Source organism: Aquarana catesbeiana, linkage group LG05, assembly GCF_042186555.1.
Source record: "Aquarana catesbeiana isolate 2022-GZ linkage group LG05, ASM4218655v1, whole genome shotgun sequence".
In the NCBI taxonomy this organism is placed as follows: domain Eukaryota; kingdom Metazoa; phylum Chordata; class Amphibia; order Anura; family Ranidae; genus Aquarana; species Aquarana catesbeiana.
In genome coordinates this window covers 364,157,989-364,173,499 of record NC_133328.1, presented here as the reverse complement: position 1 = coordinate 364,173,499, position 15,511 = coordinate 364,157,989, and the positions used below count along the sequence as shown (strand labels likewise).

At 45.6% G+C, this 15,511-nt stretch overlaps 1 protein-coding gene across 9 annotated transcripts in view; it reads right to left on the bottom strand.

Moving 5' to 3' along the window:
* Nucleotides 1-15,511, bottom strand: part of ZCCHC2 (zinc finger CCHC-type containing 2) — a 194,742-nt gene that overhangs the window by 52,548 nt on the left and 126,683 nt on the right. For all 9 annotated transcript variants that reach the window (XR_012244473.1, XM_073630916.1, XM_073630917.1 and 6 more), the window contains one exon: nucleotides 9,950-10,021. Coding sequence is in view for 8 of the 9 variants with exons in the window: in XM_073630916.1 (XP_073487017.1) it covers nucleotides 9,950-10,021 (72 nt within the window). In the remaining variant the exon portion in view is untranslated. The remainder of the gene's footprint in view (nucleotides 1-9,949; nucleotides 10,022-15,511) is intronic.

Here is a 15,511-nt window from a genome sequence, read left to right as displayed (position 1 = left end):
TACTTCTCTTTGACACGAAAAATAATGGCCTGAATTTAGATATTGGTTTCCTTACACACTATGCTAAAGTTTTAAGACCCCCTCTGTGACCAGTATCCCACCCCCCCCCCCCCTCCAGTCTATAGCTCTCCCTCTGTCTTATCTCACTAACTCTGCTGCTATCTTTATTACCATTGATTTGTATGTGTTTGTTTTTCTCTTTTAAAATTCTGCTTAAAAATTTGTGAATCAGTACTGCTTGGACCTTGAAGAAGGGGACATACCTGAAAGCTTGTCCTGAAAAATTGTATGTTAGTGCAAATAAAAAAAAAGTATCAAGGACAGTACTCCATTTCCATTTTCTATGTCACAATTGCACTAATACAGCTACAATCAAATCAAGTAAAATAAATAGGAAAAAGTTAAACAGCAACCCTGCCGCCCCACATGCGCGCACACACTGATGCAATGTATGTAAAGGGGAGCGGGGAGATTTTAACCCGCCACTAGCGGCCGAAGGGTTAAAAGCGGTGCTGCACTTTGCAGGTGCTTCAGCGGCGCTGCCCATTTTCAATGCTGCTTTCAGGACTTTTTTTTTTTTTTTAACATCCAGCAAGTGAACCACTCCAGTGTGAAAGCCCACGGGCTTTCACACTGTAGTGACAGAAGAAGCGCTTTACGGGTGCTATTTTTTGCGCTATAGCGCCTGTAAAGCGCCTCAGTGTGAAAGTAGCCTGAACAACAAATAATTCTGTAACATGGTACATAGTTAGTCAGGTTGAAAAAAGACAAAAGTCCATCTAGTTAAAAAAAAAAAAAAATTATATATATATATATATATATATATATATATATATATATATATATATATATATATATATATATATATATATATATATATATAATAAAAATATCCCATATACACAATCCTTCACCCACAGTTGATCCAGAGGAAGGCAAACAACCCCAGCAAAGCATTCTCCAGTTTGCTACAGCAGGCGAAAATATTCCTTTCTGATCCCCTGAGAGGCAATCAGATTTTCACTGGATCAACTTTACCTATATATGTTAGTACCCAGATATATTATGTAAATTTAGGAAAGAATCCAGGCCTTTTTTAAAGCAATCTACTGAACTTGCCAGAACCACCCCTGGAGGGAGTCTATTTCACATTTTCACAGCTCTTACTGTGAAGAAACCTTTCCTTATTTGGAGATGAATTTAGACTAACCAAACACAAACTTGCAATTTCCTTTATCAGCAAGAAGTGCAAATAAGGAGAATTTAGTCTTTAACCACTTAAGGACCAAGCCTTTTTGAGATTTGTTGTTTACAAGTTAAAATCATTTAAATTAAAAAAAACAGTAAAGTTAGCCCAATTTTTTTTCTAGCTTGTAAAAGATAATGTTACCCGAGTAAATTGATATCCAACAGGTCATGCGTCAAAACTGCACCCGCTCGTAAATGGCGACAAACTGGTACTTAAAAATCTCCATTGGCGACGTTTAAAAATTTCTACAGGTTACCAGTTTTGAGTTACAGAGGGGGTCTAGTACTAGAACTATTGCTCCTTCTCTAAAGATTGCGACGATACCTCACACATGTGGTTTGAACTCCATTTTCATATGTGGGCGCGACTTACGTATGCGTTCACTTCTGCGCACAAGCTCGGCGGAATGGGGCTCTTTAAAAAAAAATTTCTGCTTTATTTTACTTATTTTTCTACTGTCCTTAAAAAAAAAAAAAAAAAAAAATTCCCCTTTAACCACTTCAATACAGGGCACTTATACACCTTCCTGCCCAGACCAATTTTCAGCTTTCAGCACTGTCGCAGTTTGAATGACAATTGTGCGGTCATCCAACACTGTACACAAACTAAATTTTTATAATTTTGTTCCCACAAATAGAGCTTTCTTTTGGTGGTATTTGATCACCTCTGCGGTTTTTATTTTTTGCTAAACAAATAAAAAAAGACCGAAAATTTTGAAAAAAAATAAAAGTTTTGCTTTTGTTTCTGTTAAAAATTTTGTAAATAAGTAAATTTTCTCTTTCACTGATGGGCAGTGATAAGGCGGCACTGACAGGCACTGATAAGGCGGCACCAATGAGCGGGCACCGACGATGGGCACTTATATGCAGCACTGATGGGCACTACTGATGGGCATTGATAGGCGGCACTGATGGGCACTCATGGGTGGCACTGATGGGCACTGATAGGCGACACTGATGGGCACTGAAAGGCTGCAAAGATGGGTTCTTATGGGTTTCACTGATAGGCGGCACTGCTGGGCAATAATGGGCACTGATACGTGGCACTGATGGGCATCCCTGGTGGCACATGGCAGGCATTGTGAGTGGGCACTGATTGGCAGCTCCCTGGGCACAGATTAGTATTTCCCTTGGGGTCTAGGGGGCTTACCTGGTGGTCCAGTGTGGATGGCTTCCCTGGTGGTCCTGGGCGGAATCCAAGGGGGGGCTGTGCTGATAAACAATCAGCACAGACCCCCCCCTGTCAGGAGAGCAGCCGATCGGCTCTCCTCTACTCGCATCTTTCAGATGCGAGTGACGAAAAGCCGATCACCGGCTCTTCCTATTTACATCGTGATCAGCCGTGATTGGACACTGCTGATCACGTGGTAAAGAGTCTCCGTCAGAGACTCTTTACCTAGATCGGTGTTGCGGGGTGTCAGACTGACACCCCCGCAACAACGATCGCTGCGATGCGCACCCCCGGGGGCGCGCGCAGTGGCTCAATATCCTGCGGACGTCATATGACGCCCAGTCGGGGTATTGAAACCACTTTGCCGCCGTCATTCTGCTATATGGTGGGCGGCAAGTGGTTAAGAGCGTTTGACATTGCTTCCTTCATCCAATGTTATGGAGCCAACTGGGGGCCATCTTTCCCTCACTCAGCATCCAGTCTCACAGGGGAGAGGACCCGATCGTCTCTGCCGCTACCGACGGCTCCGGTAAGCGGCAGAGACGTCCGGAGCGTAGCGGTACCTCTCCCGCCACTGATAAAAAAGTGATCTCGTGCGAATCCACCACAGGGACCACTTTTATTTGAAAGCTAGGTGCCTGCTGTTTCAGAGGATACCGGGGTTATGGCAGATAACTGCTGCCATAACAACTGTATTTCACATCAAAGTACCACTATATAACGACGGCGGTTGTTCATTAACTGGTTAAATGTGTGTAGAGGAGATTAAAGGCTAAGTTCACTTTCTTTTTTTAAATTCTAGCTCCCCTATGTACCAATATAGCACCAATGTAATTTTTTTGCAACAATATCAAAGCTTTACAATAAATCTAAAGACACTTACTTCACTTTCCCTCATTCATGTTTCCAAACATAGCCATTGCTTGTGCCTTACTTCGTGGTCAGGCTTTAGGTCAAGACACAGGAAGGAGTTGACCAGCTGACCTTATTAGCACACACCCTGCATCATACACCCTCCTACTCACCCATTCCCAGCTGCATGTTTTTTAAATGAAATGCAATCAATCAGTGATCACCCTTCTCACTAAATACACAATATACAATCAGATTGTAGTGTATGGCCACCTTTCTACACCTAAAATTACTAGTTGTGCTTTCAGTGCCATTAATTGTTAATGGCACACAAAAGCATACACACATTTTGCCATGTGAAAAAACAGGTGGCAAATGCTGCAAAACACAGTAAAAAACATGCAACCCACAAAACGCCAAAATGTCCCATAAGCCACATGTAGTGCAGCCCATTGAAATCAACAGGCTGCCCTATGCGTGTCAAAGGAAAAACAAGCCACAAAACGTTCACTCCCACTATGCTAGATGTGAATAGGGCCTGAAAGTGAAATTGGTGCGATAACACAAGAACAATGAAGCTCCATTCACATCTGTGCGTTTCCTTGCATTTCAGAAAATGCGCTGCACCAAAAATCCCAGTAAAAAAAACGCACCAAGCTCCACTCTAAAAAAAAAAAAATAAATAATAATAATAATAAAAAAAAAGTTCTAAAGCTTTTTGGAGCAATTGCTGGGTGTAGGGCAGCCCTATGTGTGATGAGTGAAAATGTGCCAAAACGCCTCTCCCCCTCGCTAAAAAAAAAAAACAAAAACGCATGTAGGAATGCGAGTTCCCGCTATGCAGAGATGTGAACGTGGCTTGATGGGTGAGTGTTTCTGTCCACTCCCTCCTATGTACTTGTATAAAAGATGGCCATACACTATGGAATCTGATTGTATATTGTGTATTTAGTGAGAAGGGTGGTCACTGATTGATTGCCATTTCATTTAAAAAACATTCAGCTGGGAATGGGTGGGTAGGAGGATGGATGAGTGCTAATGAAAGGAGGGCAGCTGGTCAACTCCTTCCTGTGTTATGACCTAAAGCCTGACCAAGAAGGTAGAAGCAATGGATATGTTTGGAAACATGGATGAGGATAAGTGAAGTAAGTGACTGTAGATTTAATGGAAAGCTTTGATATTTTTGCAAAAAAAGCTGAGTTAGACTTACCGGTAACTCCTTTTCTGAGAGTCTTCCAGGACAGCCCATGAGACCTTGGGCTCCTCCTACCAGGACAGGAAACACTTCACCCCCACCAGATAAAAGGGCGGTCCTCCAGGCCCATGTCAGTATTCTCAAGAACCGTAGGACCCTGCAAAACATATGCATAATACACATAACTTCAGACAATACCGGGTGGGAATCCGGCTGTCCTGGAAGACTCTCAGAAAAGGAGTTACCGGTAAGTCTAACTCAGCTTTTCTCCAAGCGTCTTCCAGGACAGCCCATGAGACGATGAGCCAGAACTTACCAGTCTAGGGAGGGACAACTGCCTGAAGGACCTTACGACCAAACGCCTGCTCCTGAGCTGATAGGAGATCCAGGCGATAATGTTTAATGAAGGTCGAGTAACTGGACCAAGTGGCAGCCCTGCAAATTTGTTCCGGTGAGGCACCAGCCCTCTCAGCCCAAGACGTAGACAAGGCTCTAGTTGAGTGCGCAGTAACAAAAGGTGTAGGGACCTCCCTAATTTTGTAAGCTTCCAAGATGGCTTGCTTTATCCATCTAGCCAATGTGGCTTTAGATGCACTATTCCCCTTGTGAACTCCAGAAAAGAGGACAAACAAGGCATCAGTTTTCCTAAAGGTCTTCGTGGACTCAAGATAGACCAAGAGAATCCTTCTTACATCTAGAAAACTAAATTTTCTTTCTAAGTCGCCCTGTGGCGAACTACAAAAGGTTGGCAATACAATGTTTTGAGATCGGTGGAATGTACTTGCCACCTTGGGCAAAAAACCTGGATCGGTTCGTAACACAACTCGATCCTCAAAAATCGTGAGGAAGGGCTCCCTAACTGATAGGGCCTGCAACTCACTTACCCTACGAGCTGAGGTAACAGCTATAAGGAACACAGTTTTTAATGTAAGTAATTTAACTGACATACTTTCCAGAGGTTCAAACGGAAATTCTACCAGAGTTTGAAGTACTAGGGACAGATCCCACGTTGGAAAACTTCTCACTACTACTGGTCTGGCCCTAGAGATAGATTTGAAAAATCTGGCTATAGTGGGATTTTCCAGGAGAGAAAACTGGAGGAACACACTAATAGCTGCCGCCTGTACCTTTAGGGTACTAACAGAAAGACCTTTGTCGACACCCTCTTGGAAAAATTCCAAAATAGACGGAATATCATGAGTTAATCTATCATTTTCAGATAACCATGAGTTAAACCTTTTCCAAACTTTGGAATATATGGCTCTAGTAACTGGCTTCCTGCAATTAACGAGAGTCCTGACTACTTTGTCAGAGAACCCTTGAGCGCTCAGTATCTTTTCTTCAGATACCAGGCCGTCAAATTTAAGGAAACCACCTGAGGGTGTGATACTGGACCCTGCAATAATAGGTCTTCCCTTTTCGGAAGACTCCACGGAGGCTCTGAAACCAGAGACTGTAGCAGGGAAAACCATGGCCTCTTGGGCCAAAACGGGGCAATTAGAATCAGATCTGTCTCTTCCAGCCGAAACTTCCGGAGGACTTCTGGAATCAGCCTGATTGGCGGAAAGGCATAACATAGGCCTGGAGGCCACGGGTTCGCCAGAGCATCGATCCCCAAGGCTTGGTCTGCCGGGTTCATGGAAAAGAATATCTCCGTCTTGCGGTTGTTTCGGTTTGCGAACAAATCCGCTACCGGATAACCCCATCTCTTGGTGAGGTCTGCAAAGACTTCGGGATGAAGGGACCAGTTGTCTCGGTCTATCCTGTGACGGCTGAGATAATCTGCCAGGCAATTGTTTTTCCCCTTCAGGTGTACAGCAGAAATGGAGGCTAGATTCCCCTCTGCCCATGAAAGGATCTCCTGGGCAATGGACTGAAGCCTCCGGCTTCTCGTGCCTCCCTGCTTGTTGATATACGCGACTGTCGCTATATTGTCTGACAGGATTTGGAGGTTGTGACCCCTGATCTCCATCTGAAAAGACTGGAGGGCTCTCTGGACTGCAAGCAGCTCTCTTTGATTGGATGAGGCCCTTGCCTCCTCTGGGGACCACTCTCCTTGTGCTACTGCATTGCTGAGGTGGGCCCCCCATCCCCAGGAACTCGCATCCGTGGTAATCCTTCGGGAGATGGGAAAGGACCATGGGAGACCTCCTGCTAGGTGCTGACCAGCTCTCCACCACCACAGGCTTCTTTTTATCCTATCGGGAAGCCAGATCCTTGACTCCAGGGACCTTACGTCCCCGTCCCAGTTTCTTAAAAGAAACCTTTGTAACGGACGCTGACGAAGTCTCGCCCATGGTACTGCGGGAAAACATGAGGTCATAAGACCCACTGCCCTCGACACCTGTCTCAGAGAGACCGACTGGTTGGTCTGCAATGTAGACATAGTCTGGAACACTTTGGTAATCTTCTCCTGAGGAAGAAAAACTTTTTGGTTCACGGAGCAAAAATCGTAACCCAGATAAGTTACTTTCTGGGCCGGAATCAAGGACGATTTTTCTTTGTTTATTAGCCAGCCTAGGGACTGTAAGAAGTCCTGTACAGCCTGGAGATCTTCCAACAGCCTTTGGTATGATTTTGCCACTATCAGGAGGTCGTCTAAGTAAGGGATAACCGTTATTGCCTTTAATCTTAGAGGAGCCAGCACTTCCCCCAACACCTTCGTAAAGATGCGTGGGGCTGAGGAAAGACCGAAGGGGAGGGCCTGAAATTGAAAATGTCGGGTCCCCATACCCGTCTTCACTGCCAATCTCAAAAACTTTTGGAAGGCTGGATGGATAGGGATGTGAAGATAAGCATCCCTTAAGTCCAACGTGGCCATAAAGCAGTTTGGGTATAGTAGGTTTTTGATTGAAAAACCGTCTCCATACGGAAATGCTTGTATCTGATGGACTTGTTTAAGGTCCGGAGATTCAGGATAAGTCGAAACTTTCCTGCTGGCTTTCTGACCACAAATACATGGGAATAGAATCCCTTGCCCCGCTCCGATCGAGGAACAGGAATCAGGACATTTTGATCTAATAAGTCTCCGATCTGGAGACCCAGAGCCCTTGCTTTCTCCCGATCTTTTGGAGGAAATGTGACCAACAAACGTTCTGGTGGTTGGTGAACAAACTCCAGCCTGTACCCGTTGGTCACTAGGTCCAGGACGAAGGGGCTCAGAGTGACTGCTGCCCACTGTGGGATGAAGGCCCTCAATCTCCCTCCCACCGGGGAACACAAGTCACTGCGGCTTGGCGGGCTGTTGAGGAGGGTTAAATAGCACTCCCCCTTTGCCTCTGCCTTTGTGCCCAGTCCAATGCTTTTTCGGCCTGCTGTCCTTTTCTCTAGGACTCTGTTGCCTGTTTTGGCCACGAAAAAATTTTCTGGCTGTCTGAACTCTCTTTTTCTCTGGAAACGCCTTTTTCTTATCAGCCGTGCGTTCCAGTGCCTCCTGTAGACCTGGGCCAAATAAATGATCGCCAGTTAAAGGAAGGCCACAAAGGCGCAACTTGGAGGCCGAGTCCCCTGACCAGGTCTTAAGCCAAAGGCTTCTCCTGGCCGAGTTCACTAGAGCCGAAGTCCTGGCTGACATTCTTACCGACTCAGCGGAAGAATCTGCCAAAAAACCCACTGCCTGAAATAGGAGAGGAAAAGACTTTAAAATTTGCTCTTTGGAGGTACCTGCTGACAGATGTGACTGAATCTGAGTCAACCAAACCTCCAGATTTCTGGCCACACAAGTGGAAGCCAAAGCTGGTTTCAGGTTTCCAACTGCTGAGTCCAAGGCTCTGTGGAGAAGGATATCCCCCCTCTTGTCCATCGGATCCTTAAGCGTACCCATATCATCAAACGCCAGGTCCGAGTTTTTTGAAACTTTTGAAAGAAGTGTGTCTAACTTGGGATTCTTATTCCATGGCTGCGCAGTGTCCTCATCAAAAGGAAACCTCCTTTTCAGGTTACTGGAGAAGAATGGTTTTCTCTCAGGATTATCCCATTCCAGTTTAATAGTATCAACCAAAGAACTATGAACTGGAAACACTCTTGATTTTCTCTTATGTAATCCTTTATACATAAGATCATGTTTGGATAACTGAACCTCTTCCTCTTTTAATTCAAGGGTAGTATAGATAGCCTTTAATAAGTCATCTACATCCTCAACAGATAACTTAAATCTTGAGCCTCGAGTGGATTCTCCATCTCTGGGCTCTGTATCTGACCCTGATTCTTCCAGAGAAGAACAGGTAGATCTGACCTCAGCCTCAGAGTCTTTACTCTCTGCCTGCTGCGGAGTGCTTACTGACGCCTTCAGTGAAGACGGACTCTCTGCTGGAGTCTGGAGCTTGTCAATAAGCGTTCTAAAGGAACTGAAGGTGGACGCAAGCTCATCCCTAACAGAAGTAAGCATCTTCTGGCAAGAGGCAACCGGGTCATCCTTTACTAGGCCTTCTATACAGGTGCGACAAACTGCTTTGCTCCATGAGGAGCTCAATTTGTTTGCGCAAACCGCACATTTCCTTTTAAGTGGCTGCGCTTGGGCCTTGTCCTGAGTCTTGGTCTGCAAGACAAAATAAATGACCCACAATGTAATTAAAGCCACACAATCACTCCGTAACACCACGTGCAGGAGGGAGGAAATGTGTCCCCTTACACCCACTACTACAGAGGGGGGAGGGGGAGGGAACACTCACAGGGATAGTAAGGTGGTGACAGAACACCCCAGGCTTACCTGTGAGGTGCTGGTGTTGGGAACTGCATCCGCTGCCTGTGCAGGTACTGCAGGAGGATCCATTCTGCCCCTCTTGGTCATCCACAGCCTGGCTGCTTAACACCAAGAAACACCAGCAGCCAGCGTTCTCTGTTCGCGCCATTTATGAAGACTGGAACCTCGTCTCCGGCGCCCGATGATGATGTCATATGCCCCGGAAGTAACCCTCTCCAGGCACTTCCTGTGGGCCAGCTTGGAGCGCAATAGCTCCGCCCACTTGAACGCTGCGGCTTCCTCCATTCCTTGCTCAGATCAGCCAGGCTGTCGGCAGGGAAGGACAACCGAAGCTCAGCTGAGCTAGAGTGCAATGCACTGCGCTAGGGGCACGACCTCACACCGGTCCTGGCCCTCTCCAGGCACTGAGGACAGAGAACAGCAACACAGCCAACCTCCCCAGCGGTGTGCTGCTTCTGGCAGAGGAAGAGGTAAGTGATATGCCCCAGAAAAAGGCCATACAAAGCCCCTGCTTATAAGGCCTATGGGAGCAGGTTCCATGAACATGTTACCCCCCGTCCGGAGGAAACACAAATAACTGACATGGGCCTGGAGGACCGCCCTTTTATCTGGTGGGGGTGACGTGTTTCCTGTCCTGGTAGGAGGAGCCCAAGGTCTCATGGGCTGTCCTGGAAGACGCTTGGAGCAAAGTACATTAATGCTTTACTGGTACATAGGGGAGAGAAAAAAAAGGTGAACTTATCCTTTAAACACTAGATTCTTCTAAGTCCGGAAATCTTACCTTCCTCTTGACTAGAAGTCTCAGAGCTATCTTCAGACGTCTTACAAAACTTTGAGCCTGCCAGCACATGACCTGGTAAAAAAAAAAAACGGAAAAAAAACACTGTTGAGGCCATACATTACTACATTTACAAATCGATGACAGTTCCAAGTATACAGTAAATGCTAAATCTGCATTACTCAAATATATCCCAAACCATTATCTGGAGACATGATATTAATCCACTTTGGCACAGAAATATAAATATAGCGTGCAGGTACCTTGTATGCATTTACATTGGAGTTTACAGAACGAACATTGAGACCACCACAACTACTTTATTAGTAACCTGAAACAAGCAGAACAGCCAGAGTTAACGTATTATGGCCCTTTTGCTACAAGAATCGTTTTTGTGTTTTTTTGCACACGTTTAAAAAATAGTTTTAGGCCTGAAGATTGCATAAAGCCCCCAAAACATTTTCTGAAAGCAGACACCCTAGAACACATGTCAAATACAAGGCCCACAGGCCGAATCTGGCCTCCCAGGTTATTTCATGCACCTCTCCTGCAACTGCGTCACCCCCCTGGTCTCCACCCCCCACCTGGTCTCAGCAGTCGTCAGCAGACGACAAGTCCTCCTACAGATCCTGTGCCTCTGTGTAGCTGCAGCACCCCTTTGTCACCGCCTCCCTGCATCTCAGCATGCAGCAGACACTGGCAGCTGACTCCAGCCCTCCTCTAGTCCTCCTCCAGATCCTGAACCGATTCCCAGCTCCGCCCCAGCTTCTTTCCGGCAGCAGCAGATGATGAGGTGTGCAGTGAATTTCATAACTTCTGAAAGAACAGTACAGCCAGAATAAGGTTACATTTTTCTCCATTGGTTAATGGCTAGCATCTTGAACCCAAATACCCCTACGCTAGGAGGTACCAGAGTGGATTAGGCCCCCACACCCCATCTTGGAGAAATAGATATCCGAAATCTGTCATTTATATCCATTCAATGGGTAACTGCACGCTGGACAATAATATACAAGTTAGCAGACTAACATGTAGGTACCGTATTCAAAGAAATCAATATCTACAAGTATAAAAGACTATTTGGGACATGGTCATAAACACAGCGACATCCCAGCAGTCACACCTTAGACTGGATCATTGGTCAGATCATTTCTGTCAACACCCCCCTCACCAACAAGAAAAGGGGGCTGTCCTTGTAATTGACAGCTTTTGTTTTAACATCAAACCAAGGAATACCTGTCAAGTCATAGTAAAGTTAATATCACCTTGCTGGTTGACTGGAGTCGGCTGAACCAGGACTTGACAGGTATTGTCATTTATCAACCTTTTTTGTTTTGCTGTTGGCTTGTTGTTTCTTTGTTCTTTTTCTGTAAATATTTTCTATGCATCATTTTTTACCTTTTCATTATTAACAATATTTTCAAAAGTGTTGAAATGGTCTTTAATTCCCTAGCACAAATCTTAAAGCGGAGTTCCATCCATTTAAAAGTTAGCAGCTACAAAAAGTGTAGCTGCTGAGTTTGAATAAACAGTCACTCACCTGTTCCACAGGCCAGCGATGCGGACGCACAAAGCCTCCCTCCTCTTTATGGCGCCGGTATTGTAACTGGGGGTTGTAAATGGCCGAGCAAACTTCTAGGACCTGTGATGTGTCCCAGAAGATGGCAAAGGAGGAAGGGGGGAGGGGTGAACTTACTTCCAATGCCAGGGGAGGAAGTGGGAGCTGGGTGCCTGTCAAAACTGGGTACCTGCCCCCCCACACCAAAAAAAAAAAATTACATGCCAAATGTGGCATGTCAGGCAGGGGGTCACCAATACTTAAAGCAGAAGTTCCATTTTTGGGTGGAATCCCTGTCTCTTGAAGAGTGCTACTACCTGGTCGGAATAATAGGATTTTTTATTACAGCTTACCTGAAAAATCCTTTTCTTGGAGTACATCATGGGACACAGAGCCTTAAGTTATTACTTAATGGGTTATAGGCCACCTTCAGGTGTTGACACTCAATCAAGGAAGTTAACTCCCTATATAACCCCTCCTCCTTCCAGGAGTTTTTGTAGCAAAGCAATATACTTAAATCCCAAAAAAGAGGGGAGGGACCTCTGTGTCCCATGATGTACTCCAAGAAAAGGATTTTACAGGTAAGCTGTAATAAAAATCCTATTTTCTTTATCGTACATCATGGGACACAGAGCCTTAAGTAATTACTTAATGGGACATCCCATAGCAATGCTACTTGAGGGGAGGGAGAGACAACCCGCAGGGTACCCACAGACTTGAGGATTTATACTGCTGCTTGCAGCACACTGCGCCCGAAGGAGATCTCTTCATACCTCCTTACATCCACCTGATAAAATCTTGTGAATATATGCACTGTAGACCAAGTTGCGGCCTTACAGATCTGAGCCATGGAGGCCTGGTAACGCACTGCCCAAGAAGCACTAACCGATCTGGTAGAGTGCGCCTTAACGTGAAACAGGGGAATCTTACCCCCTTAAATCATAAGTTTGAATTATCACTTGTCAAATCCACTTAGCGACAGTGGATTTCGACGCTGCCTGTCCCTTCTTAGGACCCTCTGGCAGAATAAATAAGACAGTCTTACGAATCTGAGCAGTTGCCTTAAAATAGATTTTCACTGCTCTCACCACATAAAGACAATGTAGTGACTTTTATTCCCTGGAACATGGTTTTGGAAAAAACGATGGCAGGACAGTATCTTGGTTCAGGTAAAACCTGAAACCACTTTAGATAAAAAAAAATCTGGACGAGGGCGTAACACCACTGTCCCCATGACAAATCAAATATGGCTCTTTACACGAAAGAGCAGCCAATTCCGAAACCCTCCTTGCTGAGGATATAGCAACCAAAAATACCAACTTCCTTGTCAGAAGGACTAGGGGAATATGTTGTATTGGTTCAAACGACTGTTTTTTGTAACACAGACAAAACTAAGTTCAAGTCCCAAGGGTTCAAGGGAGGTTTGAAGGGCGGAATAAGCCACGTCACCCCTTGTATAAAACCCCGGACTAAAGAATGAGTAGCAAGTGGTCTTTTAAAAAAATAAGACCGATAAAGCTGAGACTTTGCCTTTAATAGTACTCAAGGCCAATTTCATTTCTACCCCTAATTGTAGAAAGGCAAGAATTCTGCCTATGATATATCTCCGAGGTTGCCAACCCTTGGATTCACACCAGGAAACATAAGCCCTCCAGACTCTCTAGTTCTGGAAGCTGGCTTCCTTGCATTAGTCAGGGTAGAGATAACTGACCCAGAAAGCCCACGTTTCTTCAGAATGTGGGTTTCAATAGCCAAGCCATTAAATTTAGAGACCGTAAGGTATATGGAATGGAATATCGGTCCCTGTGAGAGCAGATCTGGCTGTAGTGGGAGGGACCATGGGCCCTCCACTGCCATCTTTACGATTTATGCATACCATGACCTTCTGGGCCATGCTGGTGCCACCAGAATTACCGGCTTTCTTTCCAGCTAGATCCTGCAAAGAAGTTGAGGTAGCAACTGAATAGGGGGGAATGCATAGATCAGTGAGAACTGATCCCATGGGGTCACCAACGCATCCGTTCCGCGTGCGAATGGATCCCTTGTTCTGGCCACAAAGTTGACTAACTTCATGTTGAACCTGGACGCTAGAAGATCTACGTCTGGAGTCCCCCATCTTTGGCAAACAGCCCGAAATATGTTGGGGTGAAGAGACCATTCCGCTGGGAATAACTGCTGGCGACTCAAGTAGTCCCGGAATGAAGACTGCCGATAGGCATGGAAAATTCCTTTCTGCCCAAGTTAGAATATGGTTCACCTGACCCCTTGGTGATTGATATAGGCCACAGCTGTGGCATTGTCGGATTGAATCCTGACAGGACAATCCCGTAATCTGAAAGTCCAGGTCTTTAGAGCCAGACGTACTGCCTGAATCTCTAAGATATTGATGGACAAGGTTCTTTTCGGTTCTTGACCACTGTCCCTGGACAGTTGTCTTTTCTAGTACTGCTCCCCAGCCTGAAAGGCTGGCATCCGTCGTTTCCTTCAGACCAGTCATCTGGAAAGTGGTTTTTCCTTTCAGCAGATTCTGGGTTAGTAACCACCAAGTGAGGCTTTGGGACGCTCTTGGGGACAGCTGCAATGCCAAGTCTAAAGCTTGAATTGTTTTGTTCCAAGCAGACAGGATACTGTTTTGAAACAGTCTTCAATAAAACTGGGCATAGGGAACTGCTTAGAATGAGGCCACCATGGTTCCTAGCAACCACATGCAAAGGCAAATGGAGGGATCGCCATTGGACCTGACTATCCGCACCAACTCTCTTATGGAGTTGATCTTTGCCTGAGGCAAGAACACCTTTTCCTGGGCTGTGTCTATGATCAGACCCAAGTACTCCCACTTTTTTAGCGGTATTAAGGAAGATTTCTCTAGGTTGAGAATCCAACCCAACTCTTCAGATAGTTGGCTGTAGTGCGTACGCTTTGCTCCAAATGAGCCACCGACTGATCTATTAGTAATAGATCGTCTAGGTACGCTACGACTGTTATGCCCTGTGCCCTTAACCTGGCTAGAGGTGGGGCTAGCACTTTTGTGAACACCCGGGGTGCTGTGGCTAGCCCGAAGGGCAGGGCTACAAACTGGAAATGCTGCTGTTCTAACTCGAACCGCAGAAACTTTTGATGACCGGGAGATATAGGGACATGCAGATATGCATCCCTGATTTGGATTGATGCCAGAAGTTCTCCTCCTAGAAGGATAGAAACTGACCCGATCGTCTCCATGCGAAAGGAGCGGATCTTCAGGAACTGATTTAGATTTCTTAGATCTAGAATGGGTCTGACATCTCCATTTGGTTTAGGTACCATAAATAAGTTTGAATAAAACCCCAAACCTTGCTCTTTTGTGGGGATCTGTATGATCACCCCTTGGGATATTAATCGGTCTAGTGCCCGAAACAGAGATCGTCTTTTCTCTGGATCTTTGGGAACGCTTTACCTCAGGAAGCGAGATGGTGGACAGTCCCGAAATTGCAGCTTGTACCCCAGCGTTACCGTGGAGATGACCCATCTGTCCCGAATTTCTTCTTTTCAGACTTCTAAAAACTGCAGAAGCCTTCCCTCTACTTTGGTGAGGGTGGTTGCCTATTCATAATGAGGCTTTAGGATTCTGGCTTGCAGGTTTCCGACCACAGGACTTATTTTGAGCCTGGGTCTGACTCTGAGATCTTCCTCTAGAGTGCGACGGCGGAGGCCGTCACCCCTGCCTAGAGGCGGAAGCCCCTGGCATAGGGGAAAGAGCCCGTTTAAATGAAGGGCGTTTATACTTTCTTTTGACTGGCAAAAGAGTACTTTTCCCATTAGAAATTGTTTGGATATATTTGTCCAAGTTTTCTCCAAATAGTCACTCCCGATGAAAAAGGAGCCCAGTTAGGAGGTCTTTACATGGTGCTTCAGCTGACCAAATTTTTTTAACCATGGGATTCTACGCATATGCACAATCATAAGCGTAAGGCGGGACGTCTGGTGAATAGAATCCTTAACAGCATCTATGGCAAAGCATAATGCTTTTG